Source organism: Antennarius striatus, chromosome 17, assembly GCF_040054535.1.
Source record: "Antennarius striatus isolate MH-2024 chromosome 17, ASM4005453v1, whole genome shotgun sequence".
In the NCBI taxonomy this organism is placed as follows: domain Eukaryota; kingdom Metazoa; phylum Chordata; class Actinopteri; order Lophiiformes; family Antennariidae; genus Antennarius; species Antennarius striatus.
The window spans coordinates 13,915,829-13,941,717 of NC_090792.1; the positions used below are offsets into that span (position 1 = coordinate 13,915,829).

At 42.1% G+C, this 25,889-nt stretch overlaps 1 protein-coding gene across 6 annotated transcripts in view; it reads right to left on the minus strand.

The window, feature by feature from the left end:
• Nucleotides 1-25,889, minus strand: part of qkia (QKI, KH domain containing, RNA binding a) — a 69,872-nt gene that overhangs the window by 37,983 nt on the left and 6,000 nt on the right. For all 6 annotated transcript variants that reach the window (XM_068338010.1, XM_068338013.1, XM_068338011.1 and 3 more), the window contains exon 2: nucleotides 8,565-8,707. In XM_068338010.1, the coding sequence (XP_068194111.1) occupies nucleotides 8,565-8,707 (143 nt within the window). The remainder of the gene's footprint in view (nucleotides 1-8,564; nucleotides 8,708-25,889) is intronic.

Here is a 25,889-nt window from a genome sequence, read left to right on the forward strand (position 1 = left end):
CTGCACTCGCTTCTCATTTACAGCATTAGAGGATTAGAGAGACCAGGACCCTTTAGTGGACAAATGTTTCCTCCCGTCTTTGTTTCAGTCTCATTTTATCTTTTTCGCTGAGTTTTCCCCCAACAAACAAACACATGCAGAAGGGCACATACACTCTACACAATATTGTTCGCATGCAAACATGGAAGGAGACAGATGTGCACTCTCTTGCACATTCATATTAAGCCCCCTTCAGGACAAGGGCTTATACTGACATTAAAAGGCCTTTGTTTAGCCCCAGTTATCACTGCTCCACAGATGGGTTACTTTGCAGCACATCTACGGGTACTCCGCTGTGTGTTTAGTGAGTGCGAGTGTGTGGGGTGAGCTCTCGCAGACAACCTCACGCACAAGACACGTTTTGGAGTGCATGTGTCGCGGTTTGTTTTTGTTTGAACAATTGAGAATCAAGAGCGGTTCCACCAACAAACCTCAGAGACGCGGGACAATTGTGCCTTTGACGGCGTTTGTTTGGGGCGGTGAGGAGACAGGAAATGAGATCATGCTGAGGGCTCTGGCTGTGTGCGCACGGAGCTTATCGAAGAGCAGGGCCAGGACGGGAGGAGAATACCAATCACTTATTAGCCGGCCTTGTTCGGCTTATGGAAATGAGGGACAGTTCATTCGGTTTGCACTCAGTTCGCAAGGTGGAATTTGTGGTTATACACTGACATCGCTTCCTCTTGATCACTGGGCAATGGTTCCTACCACCAGCTGACCATTCGTGCCAGCAAAACTTCATGTTCTGTCTCATTTCACTACAATGTATAAAATTTGGGACTTTCGCAACCGCTGAAATACCATCACCATTGCTTTGCACAGTTTCTTCAATCCAATCAAAGCTTGCTTCTTTCTCTTTGACTGCCTGCAAGATCTTTACTTTCCCTTCTGCAGTGATATGATTTGTCACAGCGCAAACGTTTTTTTTCTCTTTGACTACACACAGCTTATAACCCTATCCACTAAAAGTTTTCAGTCATTCAGCAGAAATGCTCTACCGATCCATCTTAACCAGTGATGAAAATATTTTTTATAGGCAAAACCAATAAAAACCCATGATTGAGAATGGCCAGTAATTTTTCAGCAATTTTGGAGATTACTTTTTAAATTGTATATTTGTATACATTGATTATCTATGATGTTTTGAAAACCCAAATGCTTGCTCAAATATATTTTGGTGAAAATATATTTTCATTTTTTTAACAAACTTCTTGTTGGATAACTAAAAAATTGCTCTTCGTGCAGTTTCGTAATATTGATCTAAAAATCAAATACCATATATCATTACTATAATAAATTATATTCATCATTTTTTCATTAACTGGAACATGAAAAAAAAGTAATCAGACCAATAATGAGTGAATCCCTTATCTAAACGATGGTTCTGTTGTTTGATCTATTAAAACCACACACACACACACACACACACACACACACACACACACACACACACACACACACACACACACACACACACACACAAACGCTCTGAATGCCTCTGCCACACAATAAAAGGACATGAAGGAGGGATTAAATAGAGATCTAGAAGCAGACAGGTGCCTAACCTACAACAGTCTACATGCTTGATCAACAGGAGGGACAGCGACACTGAGGCTGGGGTGACAGAGGGAAAATTAGACTTAGATTCCATTGGTGACATTTTCGCCTCAAAGCCCAAGACTTCAAAGCTTTCTATTCAGTAGATCCAGCATTTAGCTCCTAATCCATGGCTCCTTTGATAATTCTGTTTGGATTTATTTTTAGGTTCCAGGCACGGAAGAAATAGATAGGGGGGGGGGGGGGACTGAAAGATTGAAAGAGTAGAAATTGATGTAGGCTGGAAGTTCGGAAGACGGGAAAGAAAAAAGATTTTTGTGAACTTTTAGATAAATAGGCAGCACAAGAGGGACAATTCCAATTTGTCCAATTTTGGGACAATAAAATTTGGTCAATGTATTACAGAGCTGTGAATCCCACTAATTTAAATGACTTCCTTTTGACAGTACAGCGGAAAATGTGGATGAAAAGGTGGCTATTGTTAGCCATGCGATGTCATCTCACATGCATCCCTCTCGCCATCTGCTTTGGACTGCTTTCTTCTGTCCAATACCAAATCTGGTTAACAGAATTATATCAGTCAAGGTGCTGAAGTCAGACGTGCATCATCTAATCAGCCACCATCTGGTTTTACTCTTGCATCATCACGGCTGGCTCATAAATGAGCTCAATGGCAACAACCTGACTGGTGACAGTCAATCAACCCCACACAGAGCTACAAGAAGGCATGAAGGTGCAGCCAGACCTAGTCCAGCTTTTAATGTCATGCCTGCACCACCGGGGGGTACAAAACCAACGTCATCAACAAATATTGGAGTGCAGTTGAAGGTTTGGTATTGCTGATTTCCTGAGATGGTTACCATTATTGCAGAATTCCCCATTGTGACCTTAGTTTCCTTCTTAAATCCGTAAACCATTGTCCAGTGGGTGAGGTGATGACTTATTTCTCAAAACAATTCCTCTGTGTCTGATCTGCTTAAAAAATGGTTCGGCTAACTGAGGAGTCTGATGACAGACAAGGGCAACCGGTAATAAGTACTGCACAGACTCTGATCAAGCACATTAGATCTGGGTGTAATTGGGATGGTAATGGAAATGGCTGTAAAAATAACTGCATTTATACAAATGTGCTTACAAGCATATTACTGCCTACACGGTTTATCACTGTGCACCCCCCCCATCTCAACAACGGTTGGTGTCTGTAATCCAGTATCTATTGGATCTGATCTATGAGCACATAAACATAACAAGGTGACACTAAATCTCTAGTGTTCCCTTTGATGCTTGTGTGGTCAGCCTGCTTCCCTCGTCCTTCACTGTGTTTTCACCTCTCGGCTTAACGACTGCAGAGGCGAGGGAGGAAGGACCCTCGCTCGTCTCTGTCAGCTTACGTCTTTCCAGCGTGTGCTGGTGATGTCCAACAAATCACTGGAGTAAGCGCCATTACATATAAGCCACATGCGCTGCTAATGCAATTGTGCTTCAGCAACATAGAAAGAACACAGTTTAGATTATCTTTGTAATCACCCTCCCCATTAAATATAATAAGAAAAAAAACCTTTTATTTATCGTATGTTTTTGATAGCTGGAGGCATCAAAATCCTCAATCTTGTCCTTCTACTGGTGTGGTGTGGCGTGGCACATTTTCAGGACTGGTTATGACTCAAGGGGTCAGAAGGAAATCAGGTGCTGGTATGATAAGTGATGTCACCCTCATGGGCCCACATTTAATGACTTTCCCAGAGTAGGAACTGGCTGGGTTTTCATCTGGGCTGTTTTAGAGCAGTAAAACATGAAGAGTCTAATTACCAGAGCCTTTTTTTTTTTTGTTAAAACCGTTCAAGTCAACGTGATTCATCAGTTCGGGCAATAAAAATAAATGTCCCATCCTCTCCGAAACCTACGGGAAAAAAATAAACAAAATACACACTACTGCATAAATGCATGTTGTTGTGCATCATTGATAAATTTCTTCCTCCCTGGCACTGAAAAGAGGAATTTAGCTTAATGGTAAGGACTGAAGAATACAAATGCACTATTGAGTCTGAGCTGACCTACCTCATATTCTTATATTATAAAACCTTACTTCTTTTCGAAGGATTCCATTACTGAGGTAAACACCCTAAGGTACCATGACAACCCCCTAGATGACAGGCAAGTAGTAAATGCCATGAAAAAAAACCAACAGAGTGGTTATATTTCACAAAAAAATGTTTTTACAGAAGTTTGTCTGGAACTAATCACTCTTCTCCGTCCGGGTACTTCTGTGGTCAGACGGTTCTTTTTAACAGTTGTTCAATGGCATACATCAAACAGTCAATCTCATTTTATCAACAGGCTGTCAATCCTAAACAGTTATTAATATTCACTGACCTACCTGCAGTCCATCAAAGTGGTTGACACCATAGTGTGTTGACACATTTTTCAAGCATGAACAAATACACTGCAAGTAGAGCAGGGGATTTCTTCCTCCCCATTTGATGCACCAAACCAAAATTTTAATGAAAAAAAGGGAGGAAATCAGGACAGGAGATCTTTTAAATTGGAAGTAATTTTTTTGCTCCTTGGCAAACACACAAACTGACGTTTAAGCGCTGAATTTCAGTGCAAAAAAGTTTTCTGATGGAAAGTCATGTATTTTAACACACATCATAGTCTAGGTGTCATGTTTCCATGACTGGAGATGAGAAGTGGAATTGATGCAGACCTCTTGACTGCTATTATTGGCTGTCATTTGACCAGGAAACAGATGCCATATTTTCCAGTTAAAAAAACAGTAAAAAGTATTGGGTTTTTGGCGGGATGGAGGGGAGGATTAAAGAGAGGATTTGCAAATACAGATATGTACAAAATAAAGCGGCAAACAGACTTAAAAGATGTGTCACCCACCCTATCAGAGGCACAAAGGTCAGCGGAAATGACATGCTGAGCTGTCAGTATTGATGGCTGTGTGAGTATGCGCTTGGGAGAAAAGCCGAGCGGCAGATAGCATTTAATTGAAGGCTGAAGTTATCAGATAGCCTGCAACTCGGCTGTCAGTCAAGATGCAGTCACCACGCCGAGGCTTCATGGCGCTCTGCACTGCTAACGACATCAGGAAATGGATGGCTTTGAAGAACGGAGCGAGGTGTGTAGACGAGTCCGCGGGTCGGCAAAGTGACGCGTAGGCTAAACGCACAAACAAGCTTATGGACAAATGTGGGGTGCACAGGCACGTGTGCACAAGGGCCAGAGAGACGGGACAGACTACAGGGAATTGGAGTCAAAACCTGCTGCCAGGGTGGGTTTATTCTGGTAGAATGGTAATGCGGTGCATCCTAGGCACAGGGCAATTGAATCATCGATTGGTAAAACCAGAGCAGGAGACAAAGAAATCCACTATGAGTGTACTTGCAGGGCTAAAAATTAACTTTTTTTCTTGGTAGCACTGGCGCTCCCAAATTTAGAAGTTAGTAGCACCAGCAAAGACTTTAGCAGCACCTACCCAAAAGTAAGGCAGTGACGGAGTGATAGAGACCACTCTGTCCATCTCCGTCCCGTGTGCCTCTCTCCCTCGCCCAGGAGAGCGGCCGCAGCTGCGCTCTCATTGTTTCCTGTTTCCAGACTGTTTTGCACACATTCTCCGGCAGGTCTGCACTCATGTGTCTGCATCAAACAAACTGTCGCAGTAGTGCGTTCGAGGGTGCACACTCGGCGCCTACGCGTTTTCCCCACATCCACACAAAACTGTATGAGAGACGCTTTACCGAAGATGCGTTGGTCTGCCTCCGGGTCAGGGGCCAAACCGAGGCACTACCTGGATGTGGCTTAAATAGCGCATTGTGTCAGGCCAGCCCTGTACCGGGACTGAACTATTTTGGTTATTATTGAATTGGTTTGTATTTTAAAACATTGATATAAAATGTTTTATGTTGCCCCAAACTCCAAACTTAGTGAACAATCGTTTGAATTTTTCTCGGTCATTTTGCCCTCAGCTCGGACTTCAGGGGATAATTCTGCGCAAAAGATCTGTGCTTTGTTTCATCGTGGCGCTTCATGGTACCACTTTTAATTCATGCTACATGTTCAGACCGTATGAGGTAAAATGGTTTTGAACTGCCTGACGGAGGCATAAACATAAATTTCGTCCACTCATAGTTAACCAGCGGTTTTCCTCGTTAAACGCTGCTGTCTCAATTCTTCTGTGCTCCGCTGTTGCGGTAAACTCACAGCGGTAGCGGCAGTGAGCTGCCTCACTTCCTGGTATGTGACAGCTCAGGGTAGACAAACGATCTGATTGGCTGAACTGAGTGGAGCTATTACCGAATTAACTGGAGGAGCAGTGCCCGCCGTCTGTAGCTGCGAACTGCAAGTAAAAATGCGCCAAGAAAATCTACTCGCGTGAATTTATCATGGAGTGGTCACGAGGTCCGTACAGAACTGTCTGCCATTTGGTGACCCCTGCTCTATGGAGACAGAGAAGAGGAAAAAAAGGCGCACCAGATTTTTTTTCCCTAGTCGCACTGGTGCTCCCAAATATATTTAATAGTCGCACTGACAAAAACTTGGGTGCATATGTGACCAAAATGGTCGCAATTTTGAGCCCTGACGTGTGACCTCAGCATGAGGGCAAGGGAAGAATCTAGAGGAATGTGAAAATAGGGGGTCCACAAACAGACCAATAGGAATGACTGCCTTCATAGATCTGCTGCTGATTTTCCTCATCACTAGCAGTCACATATATATAAATTGCAGGTATATGATGTGTTTTTATTTCTCGCAAATATAATTACCATATTTGGTGGTCAGGGTTTGTGCACGTGTGTGTGCCATAAATTATTTAAAAAGTCAAAGTGACCTTTATAGGTTCACCACGAACGTTCTCCACTAAGGTCATCAGTGAGTCACTTCAGCCACCAGGGGGAAGCCTAAATAATTGCCCAGACTGCACAGAGTAACAGCAAATCATGCCAAGGAAAAACTCTGAGGGTGCCAAGCTTCATAATTGAATCTTTGTCATTTCATTTGAGACTTTCCAGTCTTACGTAGCAACAACTGTTGTACGGAACTCCAGGAACCATCTTCACTCCCACATCAAGGTAAATTTTTAGGGCTACAAATAAAAAATTAAATTAAAGACGGTAAATCAAAACTCCTGTTGCTGGAGCTGACAGGGGAACGGTTGGGGTGTGGTTGGTCGGTTTAGCCAGAGTTCAGAGGCTGGGTCTGGTCTGACAGTCAGCTGGAGCTAAGCTGATCCCAGTGAGTCCCCAGTGCTCTTTATCAATTCTGTCAGGAGGAAAATACGATTCACACACAGCTAGACGTGGCCCTACTCGACAGTGTCTCTTATCCGTCGTCACCTCCCTCTATTCATTGCCTCACTGCAGGCTGCTGGGATTATGAACAGAAGCGTTGCTCCACGAGACGTGGCACGGCCATTCATGTGTATACCAAAGATTAGCATAAGAACATAAGGATGGCTGCCTGACTGGTCACAACCATGAACACGCACGCACGCACACATACACACATACGGACTGTAGGGCTCTTCACATTGTGGACACTAACACACTCGTCATGAATATAACATGCTTTTTAAGGAGTTGCCACCAACCATCTCATCTTTAAAACCACCATCACAGCACCATAGTGTACTAATTCATTCCCAACTGTATGTGTGTCTTTCCATCTGCTCTCAGTGTGAGTCGTGGGTCCAAAATATTTCCATCTCCTTCAGCTTAATATTTTAGGAATCACAGCAAACCTTCTACTTCTCCCTCCCTACGTCTCAGCACTAATCTACCACTAACAAGGTCTATAAATGCCCCGAAATGCCTCACATTATAGAAAAGTTGCTATGACTGGGTTAATGTCATGTGGTTGGACCAGCGATATGTTTAGCTATATGTACAATGGTTACGAATGACGTGCATTCGATTCAACAACCATTAATCGTGAGCAATAAACATAACAATGCTCCACCGTTCCTCGCAGGTAATGCATTCCAGGAACCACACGCGATTAACAAATTCTGCGATAGAACTACAAACTTATCTTATTTACTGTAATTTAAACGTTTATGACCCTCCCCATACTGATATTAAACTACCTTCTATCTGTATTACCTTTTCCCACACTCTTACCGACTTATCAAAGCACTAATGTGTCTCACGTTAAGTCCGAGACTCACGGAACATAGCGCACTCACAGAATATAGCGCACTCACGGAACATAGCGCACTTCCGGATGCAGTCAGCCAATAGAATGTGCGTATAGTATCACATGACTGCCTACCAAAAATCCGTAATGATAGGTGAAGTCACGAGCATTGATGCGCGAATGCGCACTGTACATGTGCAGTATATGACTGTGTTTTACAAGACATTGCTAATCGATATGCTGAGAAGCATTTTCGTTTTCCATTTTCGTTTTGGACAACATTTTACTTGGGTTGCTTCAAGTCCTGAGCAATCATCAGACCAACTAATAAAACGAGCAATATAATCAAAGGCTGAATGTTTATAGTGTCATCATCAATGCGAAAAGAGGGGGGGAAAGGAAAGCAGAGGACTAAGAATGAAGTCCATGAGGAAAGCATTAGGGAGTGTGAATGTACAACAGAAGAATGAGTGAAACAACATGTCCTCCGTGCCGACAGACTGCTGAGCTACCAGCAGTCATTGTTCCAGCGATGACACATTAAAAAGACGCATGGCCTGAGGCAAAAGGATGTGCGTTGGCGTGCATGTCCACAGACAGACGACGCTTTAATTTAATGCATCAGATTTAGCCATTGACAGAAACATTTTGCCGAACAAAGTTCTCAAGTTCAAGAGTGCTTCACCGTTTATAATTACATTTTTAAGATGCTATTTGCCTGCTGGTACCAGCATAAATATTACTCATGAAACAATGAATTAAAATGCACTATTATTGTCACTGTGACAGAGCTGTATCAGTATACTGTATGAGGACTAACTACTTACATCAGGGTACTCTTTGACAGGCACAAACAGTTTTTCCTGCAGGTGGACGATGGGTCCCATGGGCTCCGGCAGCTCCAGGGGGTGTCTGTCCACAAGGCCATTCACTGTGTCGCTGTACATGTCTTTACGCACTCTGTTGATCTCTGAAACACACAGACACGCAAGGATAAGCAACTGAGAACAGAACAATCAAACATTTACTTTACTTGGTGTTTAATACATCACTGTCATATTGATTTTGACTTCTGGGCAAAGCCTTAATGTAGCAAATAAATCTCTGTTGTACAGAAAAAAGAAGAAGAAAAAAGAATGGTAGACAGCCTTGAGTATTGTTTATTATTTATAGGCAAAAGTGTGTGTGTGTTTTCAGAGTATAAAAAAATTATATTCTGAATGACAGCTGAGCAGGGGTGCTTCTTATTGCCTGTGGGAAACAGAAAACGAAAAAAAACACACACAAAACAAACGTGTTGTGTGCATCTTGCTTTATGTGCAAGAAAGTTAAACTCTGCATCATTTAAGGGTCATTGCCGATAAATGCCCCCCATCCCAGCTCCCCAGTAGCTGTAGCTAATGAAATAACCTTTGGGAGCAGATAGGCAGGTGGAGAGAAGAGACAGAACCATTCAGGTATATACCTTATGATCTGATAACGCTGACAGATGAAGCTAATGGACCTCAATCCATCACTCAGAGACACAATGCTATGCAAGCTGGGTAGGGGGATAAGCATTCATCTTCATCAATTCTGTGGGTCTGTAATTGCGTGTATAGCACATGACAGTGTGTCAAGGTTGCATGCAGTTGTAATTGTCTCATGTTTGCAAAAAGAAAAGGTTAGTCGTCAGATGTAGGAAAACTGAAATCCAAAAAAAAGATTCAACAAAATGGCAGAGGTTGGCAGGGGCTCAAGGAATTAGGTAGAGAGGGGGAGGGAAAACATAAATCCTCGTTTTCATCTCTCGTGAGACTTCGGAACATTTGGGAGATCTATATGCAACTCTGGCTGGGGAAACCATAACTGACTCAAAGCCTCAACCATACAGAAAAGCCAAACGCCACTCTTAGGTTTGAGTGTGGTTGTGTTGGAATTTCTTTGTTTAAAAAAAAAAAAACACTGGCCATGCCATCGGTTTGTGGGGAAATCCTGTTGAGTACGAAGTGTTTCCTGTGTAAAACGTTGAAGACAGAATGATAAACGTGTGAGTGATGGGCTCATAGAAACTGACAGGAATACACAGCAACATCTGGCCAGCAGCTGCATGGAAAACACCTGCGGGACAGATCAGATCCCACACAAACGAGCCAGAAGATGTCGCCCAGAGTGATCCCCTCCCAAATAACATGACCTCGGTACTCTGGCCCATACACTCCCAGTGCTTCCTGAAGATCAATTCATCCGTGTGGCATCAAGCCTAAAGGACAGATTGCATCAGTCATAATTGAGACCAATGGCTTGAAGCCACATGTTGGATGTATGTATGAATGGCTTGGAAGTGACACTTGATACAAGGATATCAGGGCAGGAGTCATGGGAATAATTTTATATATAATTGCAATCCATTATTCGTTGCATGTCCAAACAAACCTTCAATTTGAAGATCTTGAAAAAAGGCCAACTTATGAATGAAGTATTTTAACCATATAGCGATAGAATTAATCAATGTAACCTTGAACACTTTATTTTCCATCTATTTATGTATGATTTCATGGCTTGGTGTTGGTGTATTTGACATAGAACATCATTGCTAAGTGTCATTCTATAAAACCTAAATGCTCATACCTGTTATTTTGATGTCAGAAATGCATTTTAAAGTGTTGTGCTTTGGCTAGTGAAGCACGAAAGGGTTACTACATTTAACCAACCACTGGTCGGCTAAGCATGTGTGTAGGTGCATTCAATGACACATAAGGATCACTTTAGAGTTCTCCTGGTTGGAAATACAACTATTCACACTGAGAAAATACACTGCATGCTATTTAAATATAAAGACATTCATTCCTTAAATAATGAGGCAAAATTAAATGTGCACATGTAACAAAGCAACCCCAACGACTGCCACCAGTTACCCGCCTCCCAATTTCCTCTTGCTAAAATGCCACATTAACATAAAGGGGCCGTGCTAGGCCATCAATGGAGACGTGCAGCATTTGACAACCTCTAATTTCAGTGTGGCTAGTCTGTTCTGAAGCGCTGCTCTCACCTAGAAATTACCCCCTGCCTTGCACAGCCGACAAAATCATTTGTCTAGCTGTCTAAGCCAGAACAACGGTTTGATTTTGTGAGAAAGACTGGGGGGAAAAAAAAGGGGGGGGGGTTGAGGGCTACAATCTTTGCAGCGAATAGACAGAAAAGCAAAAGGGAAGACTGAATTTGGGTGAAGCAAGAGTGGGCAATCAGATGAGAACCTTTGTGAAGATTTATCTCAGATGGTAAAAATCTGGAGTTTGCGTTTTAATAGCTACATGAGGGTGCATATACAGATCCTGAAACTCGCACTGCCCCCTTTAAGCATCTCTCAGATATGTTTGTGTCATTCGAAACCTGACTCAGCAAACCACACAAACAGTAACCTCTGCCGAAGCAGTCTATTTACCTGTGGGGGGGTAGGTTTCACTCACACACACGCGGTTAGACAGACCATAATATCTCTTTTTTGTGCTTTGCCCAGACATCTGTCAGAAAGAGACAGAAATCAATCTGGAGAGTAGTTTGAGGGCAGAGTGGATGAACGATGTTTGAGACAAAAAAGAAGGAGAACAGAGGTGCTGAGCAAGCAGCATTCAGTCGTATTCCACTCGACTTCCGCTGCTCTTTCCTGCCTCAATTTAAGCTAATGCACATTCATTTTATCCTTCTCTTGTTTCTCTCAATGCCTGCCCTTTAATTCTCAAATTTTTAGGCGAAAAAAGTAAATGTCACAGGCTGTGGCTGCGGATCCATCTGTCCTTTGTAAGCTCAAGGAAAGGACGATTTTCCTCATCTTCTTCGGTGATCTTGGCAATGAAGGATGGTTGAACACCCACAGTGTGTGTGAGGAAAAAAAAGCAAATGGAATGCCTTTGAGAGACGTTGGACTGAGGAACTTTGGGGGAGAAAGTGGTTGTATAGTGAGAGCCAAGGATCAATGTGTGGTTTGGAATCAAGGGTGAAAGACAGTTCTTGACCTTGAAAAATGTAGTTTAAACCTTGGCCAATTGCCACGCCGTCAACCAAGTACAATGTACTTTTCTACTGAAGACACAACGGTGCAGAAGCAGTCCTGAAGAAGAGGCAGAGCAGGGCATGAAGAAGAAACACTAGCTGCTTGAGGTGGTAATATTTTCTAATGTAGTATGACTTTCCATCACTTCCTAGTGACCCAATGGACATAGCTAACACTTAGCTAGGCCAAAGCATTTGGCACACGGCAAAAAAAAACAGATTTCTAAGAGCACTTGTGCAGGTCTAACGTTCAGATAGACCTGCTCCACAAAACCCAACAAGTCCAGTAAGAGACCCAAAATAGACCTGCTCAATAATTTTTGTCCTCACCCTGTGGCACCCTGTGGCTAAGACTAAAATCTTGCCTCACTTTGCAGATCATGTCCACATATGTGTGTAGTTTGTGTGAGAGAAAGAGCAAATGGAAAGTAATGAGTGACTAATCCATTTGCTTATTTGGCCTGAGAAAAACAGCTATTAAATGGCTTGCGACACACAGTCTTATGCAGATTATATCTGGCATTTGAAAAAAGCTTGCATTGCTCCATCTTTCCTGCTTAGACATCCATGTTTGGCGATTTTAACAGGTGAAAACTACTGGATATGACGTGCAGATAAACATTGACAAATATAGCATATGTGTCCAAAAGCTACAGCACTCACAAAGCTGAAAAATGTGCCAGAACTGAGTGAAACAAGAATGAGGCAAGAAACAGGCCTTTTCACTTTTAAGCTGTGCACTTAAGCAGTCACAAAGACTGGGTACCCGTTGCAAGCGAAAAGATTTGGGCGCTTAATGCATTCCTGCCCTTTATTCATGGAAGAGACAACTTTATCCAAGACGACACTCCACTTCAACAGTTTAGAGGTTTGGCGGGCCAAGCATATGAAAGACGGAGGTTTCTTTTAATGCAGCAAGTGAGAGTATAGTGTGCATTGGTGTGGGTGACTGAGCCATGAAAACGTATGCATTTCTGGGTCTTATCATCAACTCACAGCTGCCTCTCTCTCTTTCCTCCCTCTTTCTGGAGGACAGAAATGTTCTTTTTGCTTCGGTTTTATTTTTTACTTCCTAATCTTTGATTTTAGGAGTAGGACTCCACTGCACAATCTTTGACGTTCATGCACAAGGTATTCCTGTGCAGTTAATGAGAATAGTTAGGACACGCATGATTAAGTGCAGGATTAAGTTTGGAATGCCCTGTCTTTAGTGTCTGCATGGAAAGCTTGATGCCCGCATCATGTGACCACAAGCACCTCACTTGTCATTGTTTGCAAATGTATGGACATTAAAATCTAAATAAATGCTTGGTTTGGAGTTTGGTTTCTCCTTTAAATGGAGTAATTATGGGTTAAAGGAAATAATGGATTCTCTGCAGATAACCGCATTGGACAAGCAAGACGGAATGGGAAAAAAACTCCAGATACACAATGTTCAACACCAGTGACGATATGTTATGCCTTTTGGAGTCACTTCATCACACACTCAATTGAAACAGAACTATCGGAGTGTGTCTATTAACTTGCAGTCTAAAACACCGTTGTGCCAATGAGCTCCCTGTGGTATCCAAGCAGCTTCTTTCCACAGATTCAGGGGTGGAGGAAATAATGAAAAGCATGGCTGTGTTTATCACAAAGGACATGCCAGGATTGGCAGTCATGGAAAGAGGTGCTTGAGCCCTTTAGACTATTTATTAGGTATCTTGCAAATTTATAAGACTTTCTTGTGCAAAACTCATTATTGGTATTTCCTCCTAAAGTGTTTCCTGAATGAGCTGTAGCACAGACAAATTCTGTTTAAGGAGAAAAAACTCTGGAATACATCATTGACTGTTGTAGCAACAATTTAGTTTTGCTTGGATGCAGATTGCGTTGCTCTTGTCCCTCATACATAGGAGACAGATAAAATATGGGATCAATTGACAGCCAGAAATATAGCAAAAAAACAAACAAGTTCGCAATGCATAAGTGTTATGGACAAACTTTTAATACCTATAAAAAATAGCATCATCTAAGCTTCATTCACACTTTTCCTCCACCCAAACCGGGGTGGAGGAAAATTTCAGAGTGGTTACAAGGTTTTTAGCCTGTGTAGTGGCGTTCTTATTTTTAGGGGGGAAAAAAGACTAAAACTTACAACTTTTTTGGACTCGCGAAAATCCCCGAGCAATAACAAAAGAAAACAAACTTTTTCTCTCGCTAGGCCGCGTGCATCATCTTCGTCTTCTCCTTTGTCGGCGCGCATGCTGACGGAAATAGCCGAAGTGACCCGAACGCTCCCGATCATTAAATATGTACTCAAGTCATGACCTCCTCTCGTCCAATGAAAAAACAAGGATTCTATTTTTACAAGCTAAACCTGCGAATTGGTGTACGACAAGGTGAGGACGATCGATTGAAGAAAACGAGAATAGAGTGTTTTATTGTAGATTTTGCGTTAAAACTCTAATTGAACAACAAATGGTGAATGCTGAGAGGAGGTAGGAGTGGTGACAGACCGATCAGAAGGTAAATGAGAGATATTGTCAATACTTTTTTGACTTTTGATCCCTATGACTGGCAGGAATAACCAGCGATGCATGTAATTGTGTATTCACCTCGCTTGCTATAATAGCAAGTAAAACCTACAAGTAAACATTGAGTAATACCAAGAATCATTTATTAAAATCAAAGTTTCTAAGTCAAAGTTAAAATGTCGTCTAGTCTAAGTAAAATTTACAAGTAAACATTGACTAATATTTTGTATGACTGTATCTTCACATAGTGAATGCAAGTTTTCAATTGTTGAATCTCACATTTATACCTGCATAAAGTAGGATAGAAATAAAGATAGTTAAACTCGAACTGTTGACTCCAGTGTATTTTTGTAGGTAAACTGAACAGAAGATTTTGCCCTTAGAATGCACCAGAATGCAGGAAAACAACCCCATTTTCTAAAAAATTTCCCAGGGGAGGCCCCCCAACCCCCCCCACACACAGGTGTGGTTTTACACGCCCCAACAATTGAAAACTTGCATTCATACAAAATATTACTCAATGTTTACTTGTAAGTTTTACTTGCTATTATATAGTAGCAAGCCGCTGTCTTGGACACAGAATGTGGCTGTTTGTGGCTTACTCAATTTGTTTACAGTGAGCCACAGTGGCTTAGTCATACTAGCTCCTGATGCAAGCCCAGCAAACATGATATCAGCATAGCGCTGAAGGGTATAAATTGCTCAAGAGTGACATGATGGTGCAGTTTGCTTACATCCGGAGGGAGAGATTTAAGTAGCAAACCAAGGATTCTCCGAAAGGCAGGCTGAATAAAAGGCTCACACATCCGGCCTTTAAATTAACTGCCACTAAATAAATGAATGGTGGAACAAGGTTTCTGGATTCTTTTCTATGTGAGCAATGGAATTAAAAATGCTTACTCATCTCATGGGCAAAAAGCAAGCCAAGACTCAGAAGGGCTATGCTCTAAACCAAATTGGGAAAAGATGGTTGATGCATTATACACCAATAAAACGCTTACACAAACACTAACGGTAACACAGTATTGCCCTATGATGTTGGTGCATGCCCTGTGGTGTTGGTGCAGAATGTGCAGAAATCTATGTGACTGCTGGGTCTGCAGTCAATGCACACAAGTCCCAGCCAACTACCAGCCTGAAAGCAGCGTGTTCTGCGCCGCCATCATCAATAATGATCTGAAGATGCTGCTTGAAAATAAACAGATGACAACTTGTGTAATATTTAGCTATGATATAACAATGCCCAGACAGAATTTAAAGAACATGTCCTATATAAATAAATAAAAACAAGAAATAAACCTGTACACACAGGAGGTAATGGCCTTTTTTGTGTGTTTGTAAGCAAGGCTCTCCAGAGAGAGAACTGAGAAAGACATAACGCCCCGCGTGGAAGCAGAACTGCCAAAGAGAGGAATCAGCAAAACAAATGCAACGGGAAACAAGCAGGAAATGGCTCTTCTCTGCCTTCCTTTATTAGCTGCTGCCACAAGCTTCCAAAGGGGATGGAGAAAATCACCGACTGCTCTCCTTTACACATCAACCCCAGGCCATCCCTTGATGCAAGCTGGTCAAATATTTTACTAAGATAAAAAGCTATCTAAAATTGAGAATTTTCTGTGTTTCTTTTTTTTTTTTTACTTTAGAGGCAGAATACAGTTATGTCACGTCAAGAAAAGTACAAAAACCAATTGGGGACAATTTTTAAGGATTTTAAATTCCACTTATCAAATTCAAGATAAAGTGTAGTGCATCCCCATGTTCCTTATTAAAGCAGAAACAAAGTTGTATATTAGGTTTACCGCCTCCATTCTGACTGAACCTCTGAGAATATATGCACGCTAAAAGCAGACTGTGTAGGTGTGGCGATGGCCAAGAACACCAATCAGCAAAGCCATTAATCATAACCGGTGGCTAATGCAATGTTTTCTGCGGCTGTCGCTGCAACTGCGTACAGGAAAGGGAAGAAGTGCCAAGCTGAATGTGGCTTTTGGTGGCTGCTGGCAGCAATAATGACGGTGTGCTATAGGAACGTGTCACAGCACGTTAGTTTGGTGATTAAACAAGGCAAACAGACAGCAAAGACAAGGACAGAGCACCTAAAGCAAAGACGGAACTGAACGGAGGCAGAGTCAAGCAGCAAGAACAGGAAAGAAAAGCAACAGAATGTGCCACAAAGTGAAGAATATTTTGTGTGCATAGAGAAAATACATTACTCTAGTTAGGAAAATGTAACAGCAAAGGTGAGCATATATTTGACGAACTATCTTTACTTTCGCACACGAAGTAGTGTCTGCAAAAAAAAACAAACATTACTACTGAGTTGAACTGCTGCTGTGGCTTTTTAAACTCCAGCAGTAACAGATCAGATCCAGGTTAATAAAGTTACCGATTGTACGAGAAAACGACATGACACAGTTCATGGGAGCTTAATAGCCAACCGACTAAAAGGAGCAAGGAGGAAAACTACTCTGACTGAAACTTGGTTATTCTACTGGAATGGGACTTTTCTCTTACCATGTGGTTCTTGTTGACAAAATAATGAATTACTGCGACAGTGTTTATGAATTAACCTCATACGATTATTCACAACAGTAAAGACAAAGACAAAATGCTCAATCGTAGTCAAATAAATCAGGAGTATTCATACCATAGCAAACAAAGGGACGCTAACTCAGTCAATCAGTCACAGTAGCTCAAACTCAAGGGTAAATAATTCGCATGATTGCAAAAAAAAAAAAAAACTGCATCGAACAGCGGTCTCATCCTGCTCAGTCACTGCATCACAGCGGAATGAGACTGTATCTCCTGGGCTATTAAGACTTCAGACTAAAATTAGAACAAGGGATCATCACATTTGATGATGTGTAACTGCTTTATGGGACTGTTTTCTTGGTAGGGGGCATGCTGTCAGCTCAATGAGCCATAGGAGTGCCAGTTCTGTGCACACTGTGAGGTCTATCACAGAGTGAGGTGAAACTGGCAGGCAGGGCTGGCTCAATACTGAACCATAATGGCTTAGTCTTAATGGTTGCCGCGAGGGGCTAACGTTCATTACTCTTTGCGTGGGGGTGAGGGGGGGGGGCTTTCAACAGGATCCCGGTGTGAAACTGGTGGGTGCTTGCACTCTCACACACACTTAAAATTAGAGGGAGGGTAACCCAAAGCGAGAGAACAAGGCAGGCAGCCTTTCCACTCTGCCATAGATGCAGATCCTCAACTGGGAGAACTGGGAGCTTTGTATGGTAGTTAAGTGAAAAAGTTTAAAGTGCTTTCTTCAGTTAGTTCCATAACACTGCAAATTATTCAGCGATAAAAAAACAAAATATCTGGTTCAGCAGAGCAGAAACTGGAGTTGTGTAGCAATACTTCCTCTTTCTTTGGTTCACCTTTTAAAGCACCCTGATATCCTACACTCAGCTAAAACAGCCGAGCTAATGCACACAGATGCAGCGTCAGGCTCCTGCTGAAATACCAAAGAGGCATTTTTACTACTGTTTTTTGCCATCTACAGGAGAGCGATATGTAGCGTTAAATTGGAAGCCACAGCAGTACTCATTTCAAAGACTGGGTTTACGACTGAAGCTTTGTGTTTTTGAAAACTATTTCAACAAATCCTGGTCTTAAAAAAAAGAAACTGCCTGTTTTAGCAGAGCTAGAATTACAATTAGTCTTTGGTATCATGGATTTTCTCAAATATTCAATTTGAGAAGCGCTATTCTAAATGTGTACCTATTGTATTTGAGCTAAACCAATTACTTAACAGTGGTACCTTTACTTACGAAATTAATTGGTTATGGAAGAAATTTCGTAAAAAATTTCGTAAGTACAGACGCTTTTTCCATGCAAATGCCCTAATCCGTTCCAACCCCCCCCAAATTTCTCCAACCACCCATGCGATGCCTTAAACTTCCTTTTGTTTTAATAACGTGGCGATTGTAGATGCATTACGACCATATTCTTTGGCGAGATCAACCATACGCGTCTCTTTTTCATGCTTTTCTATTATATCTTGCTTTTTTGTACGGACAAAAAAACTCTTTTCTGCGTCTTTTTTTCCCCCTCTTTTCTCCGTCACTTTCTTGGGGTCCATAGTAAATTATACATTTACGTAAAACTATCAGAACACCTCATGGGTCGTGGGCCAAATGATGAAGACGCTGCTTGGACACCTATCTAGCTACACAAAGAGGTCCCTCTTAGCCAATGGGATGCCAGGATGCTAGGTAATAGCCAATGGCAGAGCAGCTATAAGAATGTTGCATTTAGGGAACTTTGGGAGCAGCCTACAATGTATTTTTACCTTTCGTAACTCGAAATTTCTTTTGTAACTAGAGGGAATATTTTCCTGTTAAGGCGTTCCGTAAGTAGAAAATTTCATATGTAGAGACATTCGTAAGTAGATGTACCACTGTACTTGTTAATTTCTCACTGGACTGGGTTGGAATTGGAAATTCTATGAAAACTTTTTTCTTGTTGAGAAAACCTGGATGTTGCAGCAGGGGATCAGCAAAATGATTTTAAAAGACTGACATTTGTTGAGCATGAATTAAAGTCATGGATGGAACATACTGTGATCTGAGGCAGGGCAGCGTTTGTGATAATTGGTGAACTAGTCGGATGTCTTCCCTTGTTTAGTATCTGATTTGTGCCCACATTTCTCACAATTTGGGTAGGTGGCCCTGCAGACAAACCTTTGATAGTTTTCCCATTTTACTGATTTGACTTTTCATTTGGCGGGATGGAGATCCGTGATTCCTGCACTTTTCTCTGCTTTCTCTTCCACTGCATGTGCTTTAATGAGCCCCATCATACTGTCTTGACAGGCAGGTAAGAAGATTCTTGGTTTGTCTTTCTTTAATAACAAAGTATTCATGGTATAATAATGAGCAATTTCTATAGCAATATTTTGTGAGCCTGGTAGCTGCTGCGACTCTATTTGTACCATACATCCATGTTAAAAAGTACATGTTAAACAATATTCAAATTCTTCTAATGACAGATTTTGCTCAACATTGCTACTTGGCTATGGAAATGTAACGCCAACTTTTAAAACCTATTTTGACTTTCAACTTTCTGGAGGAGGATTATTTTAATTTATATGAAGGCTTCATGTGGGCAAAAAAAAATTTAAAGAAGTGTTTTCAGTTTATCATACTTTTCACTGGCTGTATTATTTCATAAAGTATTTTCATTTTATGGGTAGATATTTTCCACTCCATTAACTTCAAGGTTTTCCATTTTCCATTTCTGGTTGTCGATTGAAAATGAGTGAAAAAATAAAATTGCTGATTTTTGTCTGCATAAGGTTTTACAAAAGTTAACACAGTAGAAACATATTACTGCCAGGGTTTTTAGTACCAAAGAATTACTTAATGTTATACAGACAGAATGTTTGTATTAATGTTATTAATGTTAAACATTTCACATCATTTACATTAGTATTTACACGGATACATGCTGCAGACCATCAGGAGGCCTTCTTGGTTCAGTGGTCTGGATCCGAAAAAGCATTCTTATGTTATGAAGGGAGTAGTTACAAAAACCACAAAGTATGCCAGGAAACAGTTCATCTGCATCTCAAGGGAACTTCAGTCACAAACTTTACCTGCAAATGAAACATCAAGCAGGAAACACGAGCTGACACCTGAGCAGTGTCATGCTCTCATTGCCGGGTTGAACTCTACCGGTGTTTTGGGGACACGCTACCGACCCATGAGGCCACGGGCTTAATTCTGCAAATGTACATCCTTCCGCACTATCACAGGCATACCCAACACAACGGTGCAGGGGATGCTGTGTAAAAGGAAGCACAGGATGCATGCTGTGAGCCCGACAAGATGTGACAATACGAGATAAGGAATGGGAGGAATAACAGGATGCATGCTAAGAGGGGTGCATGTCTGTGGATTTGAAGAGCAGTTATCCCCATTTTGTGTTGACCGACCGCTGCTTTACAACCATTTCCTCTGGTCTATGAAAGGAGAATCCATTTTGTTTGCCCTACCAACAGAAAAGATGGACAATTTCAGTCACAATAACTGCCTGTAGACTTCAGACCACTGATCAGAGGGGATCTACAATGTGATATTAATCTTGTACACATCTTAACTCTGTCTACACAATCACACAGCTGCCCCACACATCATGTCACAATGTCAGGAAAGGTCCAGCTGTCAGGAGAGGAAACAAGCAAGAAAGGATGAGGAAGGAAAGGCTCTGGCTTGTCAGCGTGGCTGGAGAAGATAACGTTCCTGAGGTTCCTGTCTCCGCCTCTACAAGCGGAAAAGAACCTAGAACTCACAAACCATCTGGAAAAAGTTCACAGGAGGGCATGAGTGCTTTTGGTGAGATATTAAATTGTTACAACAGAAAACCATCCTAGTTAATGTGATTGGAACAATGGCAGCAATTGGGTGGATTGTTTCCTTCAGCTAAAAACAAGAGAAAGTATAAGACATTTAACAGTAAACCTACTACATCAATGTGACTCATGATTCTGGGGAAAAACAGATGGAAGCAGCGGGAGCCTGCCAGGGGAGCGGTATGAAGAATGTCAACAAACAGATTCTTTATTTTATGTTTTCAGTAGGTGGGGAGGTGACAAGATGATGGACCGCCGCATTTGTTTCTCTTTCTTAGCAGCAAATGGCATCTCTTTGATTGCAACAAGGGTTGAGGAACACCTTGACCTGGTTCTTGGGACTAACACATTTTCACTCAGCAAAACCTAAAAATGAACACTGAGCCATAGTATAGGATCAAAATGAGTCAAAGACGGTGCATCGATCACACCGTTGCTGACTGAAAGTTGACTTACACAAAGGGAAAACATCCAGCCCAACATTACTGACACAATTTTTGCATTTATACATGCTTCAGTTGAGTATATTAAAACCAATACAAAGAAAGCCTTGTTGTAATCTGATGCAATCTAATACAAGAGCCTTGCAATAACTTCTACCTATCATTTTCAGCTGTTGATAAGAGCCTGCCAGAGACGCATCGATTCAACTCTACGGATGCTTCACATTTGTATTGCTTGTGTTCTTATTTCATTGTTAAATTGTTGAAGTCTGCCCACTCGTTGTACAGGAGATGTAGATAGACCGTATCCTGTTACGTATAGATGGAAAAGGTTATCCCCTATGTGCCCCCTTCAGTGGGTAAGTAAGAAATAGTAGAGCTAAGCAAGCTCAATGCCAACTTCTCTTTTTAAATGAATGCTCGGCCATTGCTAGCTGATAGCTACGTGTGGCTAAGACTGATGGGACCTTACCTTAAAAAAAATTAAATGTTGAAATTCAAACCTTCTAAAATATTAAGTAGAATGGAAGAAAAATGGCTATAATGTCACAATGTTTTTGAAAAGACTGGTGCATAGCAGACATGCTGTGTACCATCGTACCATAACTGACATCAAATGTCACCAGTAGGCAGCTGATCTTCACTTTTCCCTTCTTCCCAATGTGAGTCTAACCATATCCCAAAAATTCCTTAGTGCCGATTAGCTGATGTACTTCCTGTATTTCCTCTGAAGTCATTCTACACACCACAAGAGATAGCGGTCAAGGAAAACAATGACATTCTCGATGAAGACAGAGCAGCGTAGCGTAAGCTATGAAGACAGTGCTACATGGTGTGTGTTACATCACATTGTGTGTGTGTGTGTGTGTGTGTGTGTGTGTGTGTGTGTGTGTGTGTGTGTGTGTGTGTGTGTGTGTGCGTGCGTGCGTGCGTGCGTGCGTGCGTGCGTGCGTGCGTGCGTGCGTGCGTGCGTGCGTGCGTGTGTGTGTGTGTATGAGTGTGTGATCTCCAGGCACCGGGCCTGCTGGGGCTTGTAGCAACCATGTGAAGTTCAACTCTAACAGACAGCAGACAGACTAATCACAGCTACAAAGTTGTTGTCTTTGTACCAGCTCATCATCGCCTTCACAGGTCATCGTGCTCATCTATCAGGGCTAGAATCTTCCCACTTCAATCAGTTCATTGTGTAAAATACAAATAAATGCATACAAGGCATGTGTAACATGTAAGTAAGCATAAACGTTGTGGTTCCAGGTTGTCCCTCTGCTGGAGCATTCAACAATAGAAGGACAGCGGCAGACATCTGTGCTGTGTGTCGCACATATATGGTACATTTGACAATAAGGTTGATTATGACTATATTTGTAAGTGAATTTGGTGTATCCAGATTGTCCATTAAGATCAAACTGGTCTGTCAATTTTTAGAGCTTCGGAAGAGCTCTTTGGGTCTGACGCACTTGAAGATTGACAACAGCAAGACGAGGAAAAGAACCCCCTTGACCTACACCTTTCAGTCTGACGGTCGTCAGATCTGCACTTTAGCTCAGTGTTTGATCTGTTGCGATCTGCCAAGTTGTGTTGAATGTTCCATTTAGAGCCTTTTTAAAAAAAACCAATCGCGGCAGAGGTTCTCTGACAACCCATTCATCGCTTCGTAAAGGGAGGAGAGGGGCATGGACACGGCTGTCATTAACAAGGCTTTTGCTATTCTTAAATTCTCAAACATCTGCCTCGACAATGGAAGGTATTAAAAGATACGCGAGTCTATATACATGTGCACAATTCCAGCCAGCGGGAGCAGACATGTTGTTCTGTACCAACCAACATTCTGAGCCCGAAGGCGATCAAACGGAGAGGCAAGCACATACCGGTGTCCTAAGCACACAGACAGTGGGAGCTGAGCTGATGCAAAGCGACAGACCACGTAGCAGGCCCTTAATGTCACCGCTGGTCCTCACATGAAAGAGGCAATGTAGCCCCAAGGCTGGATTTTTGCCACACACTCGCGTACGAGTAGACAAAGAAGCTGGGGGAAGTAAATGGGAGAAACTAGAAAGAAGAAAGCAATTGTGGTGGTGGTGGGGTTCTGGCACTACAGACTGATTGCATTAAAAAATGGTTAAAAAAGACTGGAAAAAGGAGTTGTTGCCCTTTGGGAGAGCAGCTACTCGTTTATAAAACGTGATGCCAATGACAGAAGATAACGTAAAATAAACAGATGTGAGAGATGCAAGTGCATTTTTAAGATGGAAAGGAAGTAGTAAACTGTGTCTGTGTGTACACCGGGGGAGAAGAATTATTCTCATGGTGATGAAGGAGGAGAAATGAGGATATAACAGAGGTCCGGTTCATCGAAAGTGTCAGACGCTCAATAAAAATAAGGCTGCAGGAAGAGTTCCCATCACAAACACCTTCAACTCCTGCAAGACAATTACTCTCCAAGAAAGTAGAACAGGACAGAATGGACAGACGAGAGAGAGAGAGAGAGAGAGAGAGAGAGAGAGAGAGAGAGAGAGAGAGAGAGAGAGAGAGAGAGAGAGAGAGAGAGAGAGAGAGAGAGAGAGAGAGAGAGAGAGAGAGAGAGAGAGAGAGAGAGAGAGAGAGAGAGAGAGAGAGAGAGAGAGAGAGAGAGAGAGAGAGAGAGAGAGAGAGAGAGAGAGAGAGAGAGAGAGAGAGAGAGAGAGAGAGAGAAGCAGACAACCATCTCCTGGCAGACTGTTCTTCACCTTAATGTATCAACAGAAGCTGACAAACTTTGCTCACAGCCAGACCTGTCCACCCTGTCTCCTGAAGTCAGGGGCGTAACCCAAGTTTGAGACCCACTAATCAGAATTACAGCTTGGGTGGGGGTGGGGGTATCAAGTAATGCATTTTCTGTACTTTCTGTATTTTCTATGCATTTTCTGTATTTTGCCAGCATAGAACATGCCGACTCCAATAACAAAACCTTAACACTCGTCTTATTTGGTAGCCACAAAAAAATATGATACAACAGAATCATCTGCATATGCATAGGTTAAGTGAGTATGTGTGACATGTAGTAAGTTGTGTTACTTAACATTCTCCCATTCATCTGATGAGAAGCTTTACTAAAAGACTGACACGTCACTCAGCAGCGCAGACAATAGAACATACAGTACATTTGTTTGTGACAATAGAAGTAGTGATAGATGCATACATACTTACGCACTGATATGTTGTGGGTTCATTTCAAAGACGTACTTTTGTGCAGACTACCATGGGAATGTTGTAAGAATGACCCACTGTGTCTCTCTGGCTCATTAAAGTACAAAACACCATTGTATATCAATAGCTGGGGGGTTGGGATTGACAGGGAGGAAGGGCATGGAGTAGGAGACGAGGTTAGCGACCTTCCTCATGACCAACACGATGACCTCATTCAGAGCACATAGACATCTTCTGTCTTTTCGTCATCCTATTGACATATCGTGTAGACAGCCAATCATCTGAGGGGGGGGACCAGACTTGTGACTTGGAGCTTCAGTTTCACCAGTTTTAAGTGTAATCGTACAAAACCACCCATTATTTCTGCTCCGTAATCACCTTCAAACCACTGGATTGGATATTCTCCACTTCATTGCAGTTACTATCTTGACTTGAAAAAACAAACTACAGTTATGTGACAGAATGTTGACGATACTCTGCACATTTTATTTATCCTCTGTTCTGAGAAATTCCTCTAAGGTGGATACTAAACACATGTTAGGGAGATGTTCCCACATGTCGTCAATTTCTCGCAGAGAAAGAGCGTGGAAACCTAAAGGGACAAGAGCGTCTAACAACAACACGGTAAAAAATCTTTGCAAGACATCATCTGCATTCCGGAAACAAAAGCAGTCGCACAATGACTGCCCAAGGTAAACTAGAAACAAAAGCATGACTGACAAACTGAAGCATTAATGTGAGAGCACATCTTCCAAACCATTTCTTCAACAACGCAGGCGACTGAGACTGTGGCAACACCGGGTTATTGAATTACTGATGTTATTAGTAATTAGTGGAATGGTGCCTGCTAGTGTCGGTGCAAGCTCAAGATAAACGATGCATTCAATGCTCCTAGATGTTAACGGCAAAGCAGACGTTTCTTTCGCCTCGCCTGTGGATGGTACTCACATTAAACAGAGCTAAAACACACGATAAGAGTGTGCGAGGAAAACAAACACCAGGCCGGGGGTTAAGTGTTCTGACTGTGCTCCCGGTAAAATTCCTGTGCTAGCTGCCAACGCTTGGTTGACATTCCTTCTCTGAAAGGCAAATGAATCTGAATGCGGAGGGGTGGGTGAGTTACAGAGGAATAGAGGAGGCATTCACTTCTTTTTCCCACCTCCTTTCTGGGATAAAAATGGGAAAGTGAAGAGGATCTGGTGATGAGTGTTGCTGGTATGACTTCTGGAAGTGTTACCTGTAAGATCCTGTCCTGCAAATTGTGAGATTCAAACTTGTAGACAGGCGATAAGGGGGAGTGGGCAGTGGTAAGGGGAGGGGGAGAGCGATTTGAAGCAGTCCAAGAATGTAACAGGGCGTGGTCCATGTATGCATGCAAACACGGCTTTAAGACTATATTGAAAAAATATTGAGTTCTTCACAAGGAGCATTGATCCATAGTGAAAGACTGGAACTCTCTCCCTTTTGAAAAAACACTTTGCTTCAATGTGTTGCTTTCTGTCTAAAACTAAAGTTAATTCTTGTTCAATGCTTCCACAAGCGGCACAAAAAAATGCAGAAAAATACTATAAAAGCTGCCTTATCAAAGGTGAGGGGTAGTGGGCGGGGCAAGGA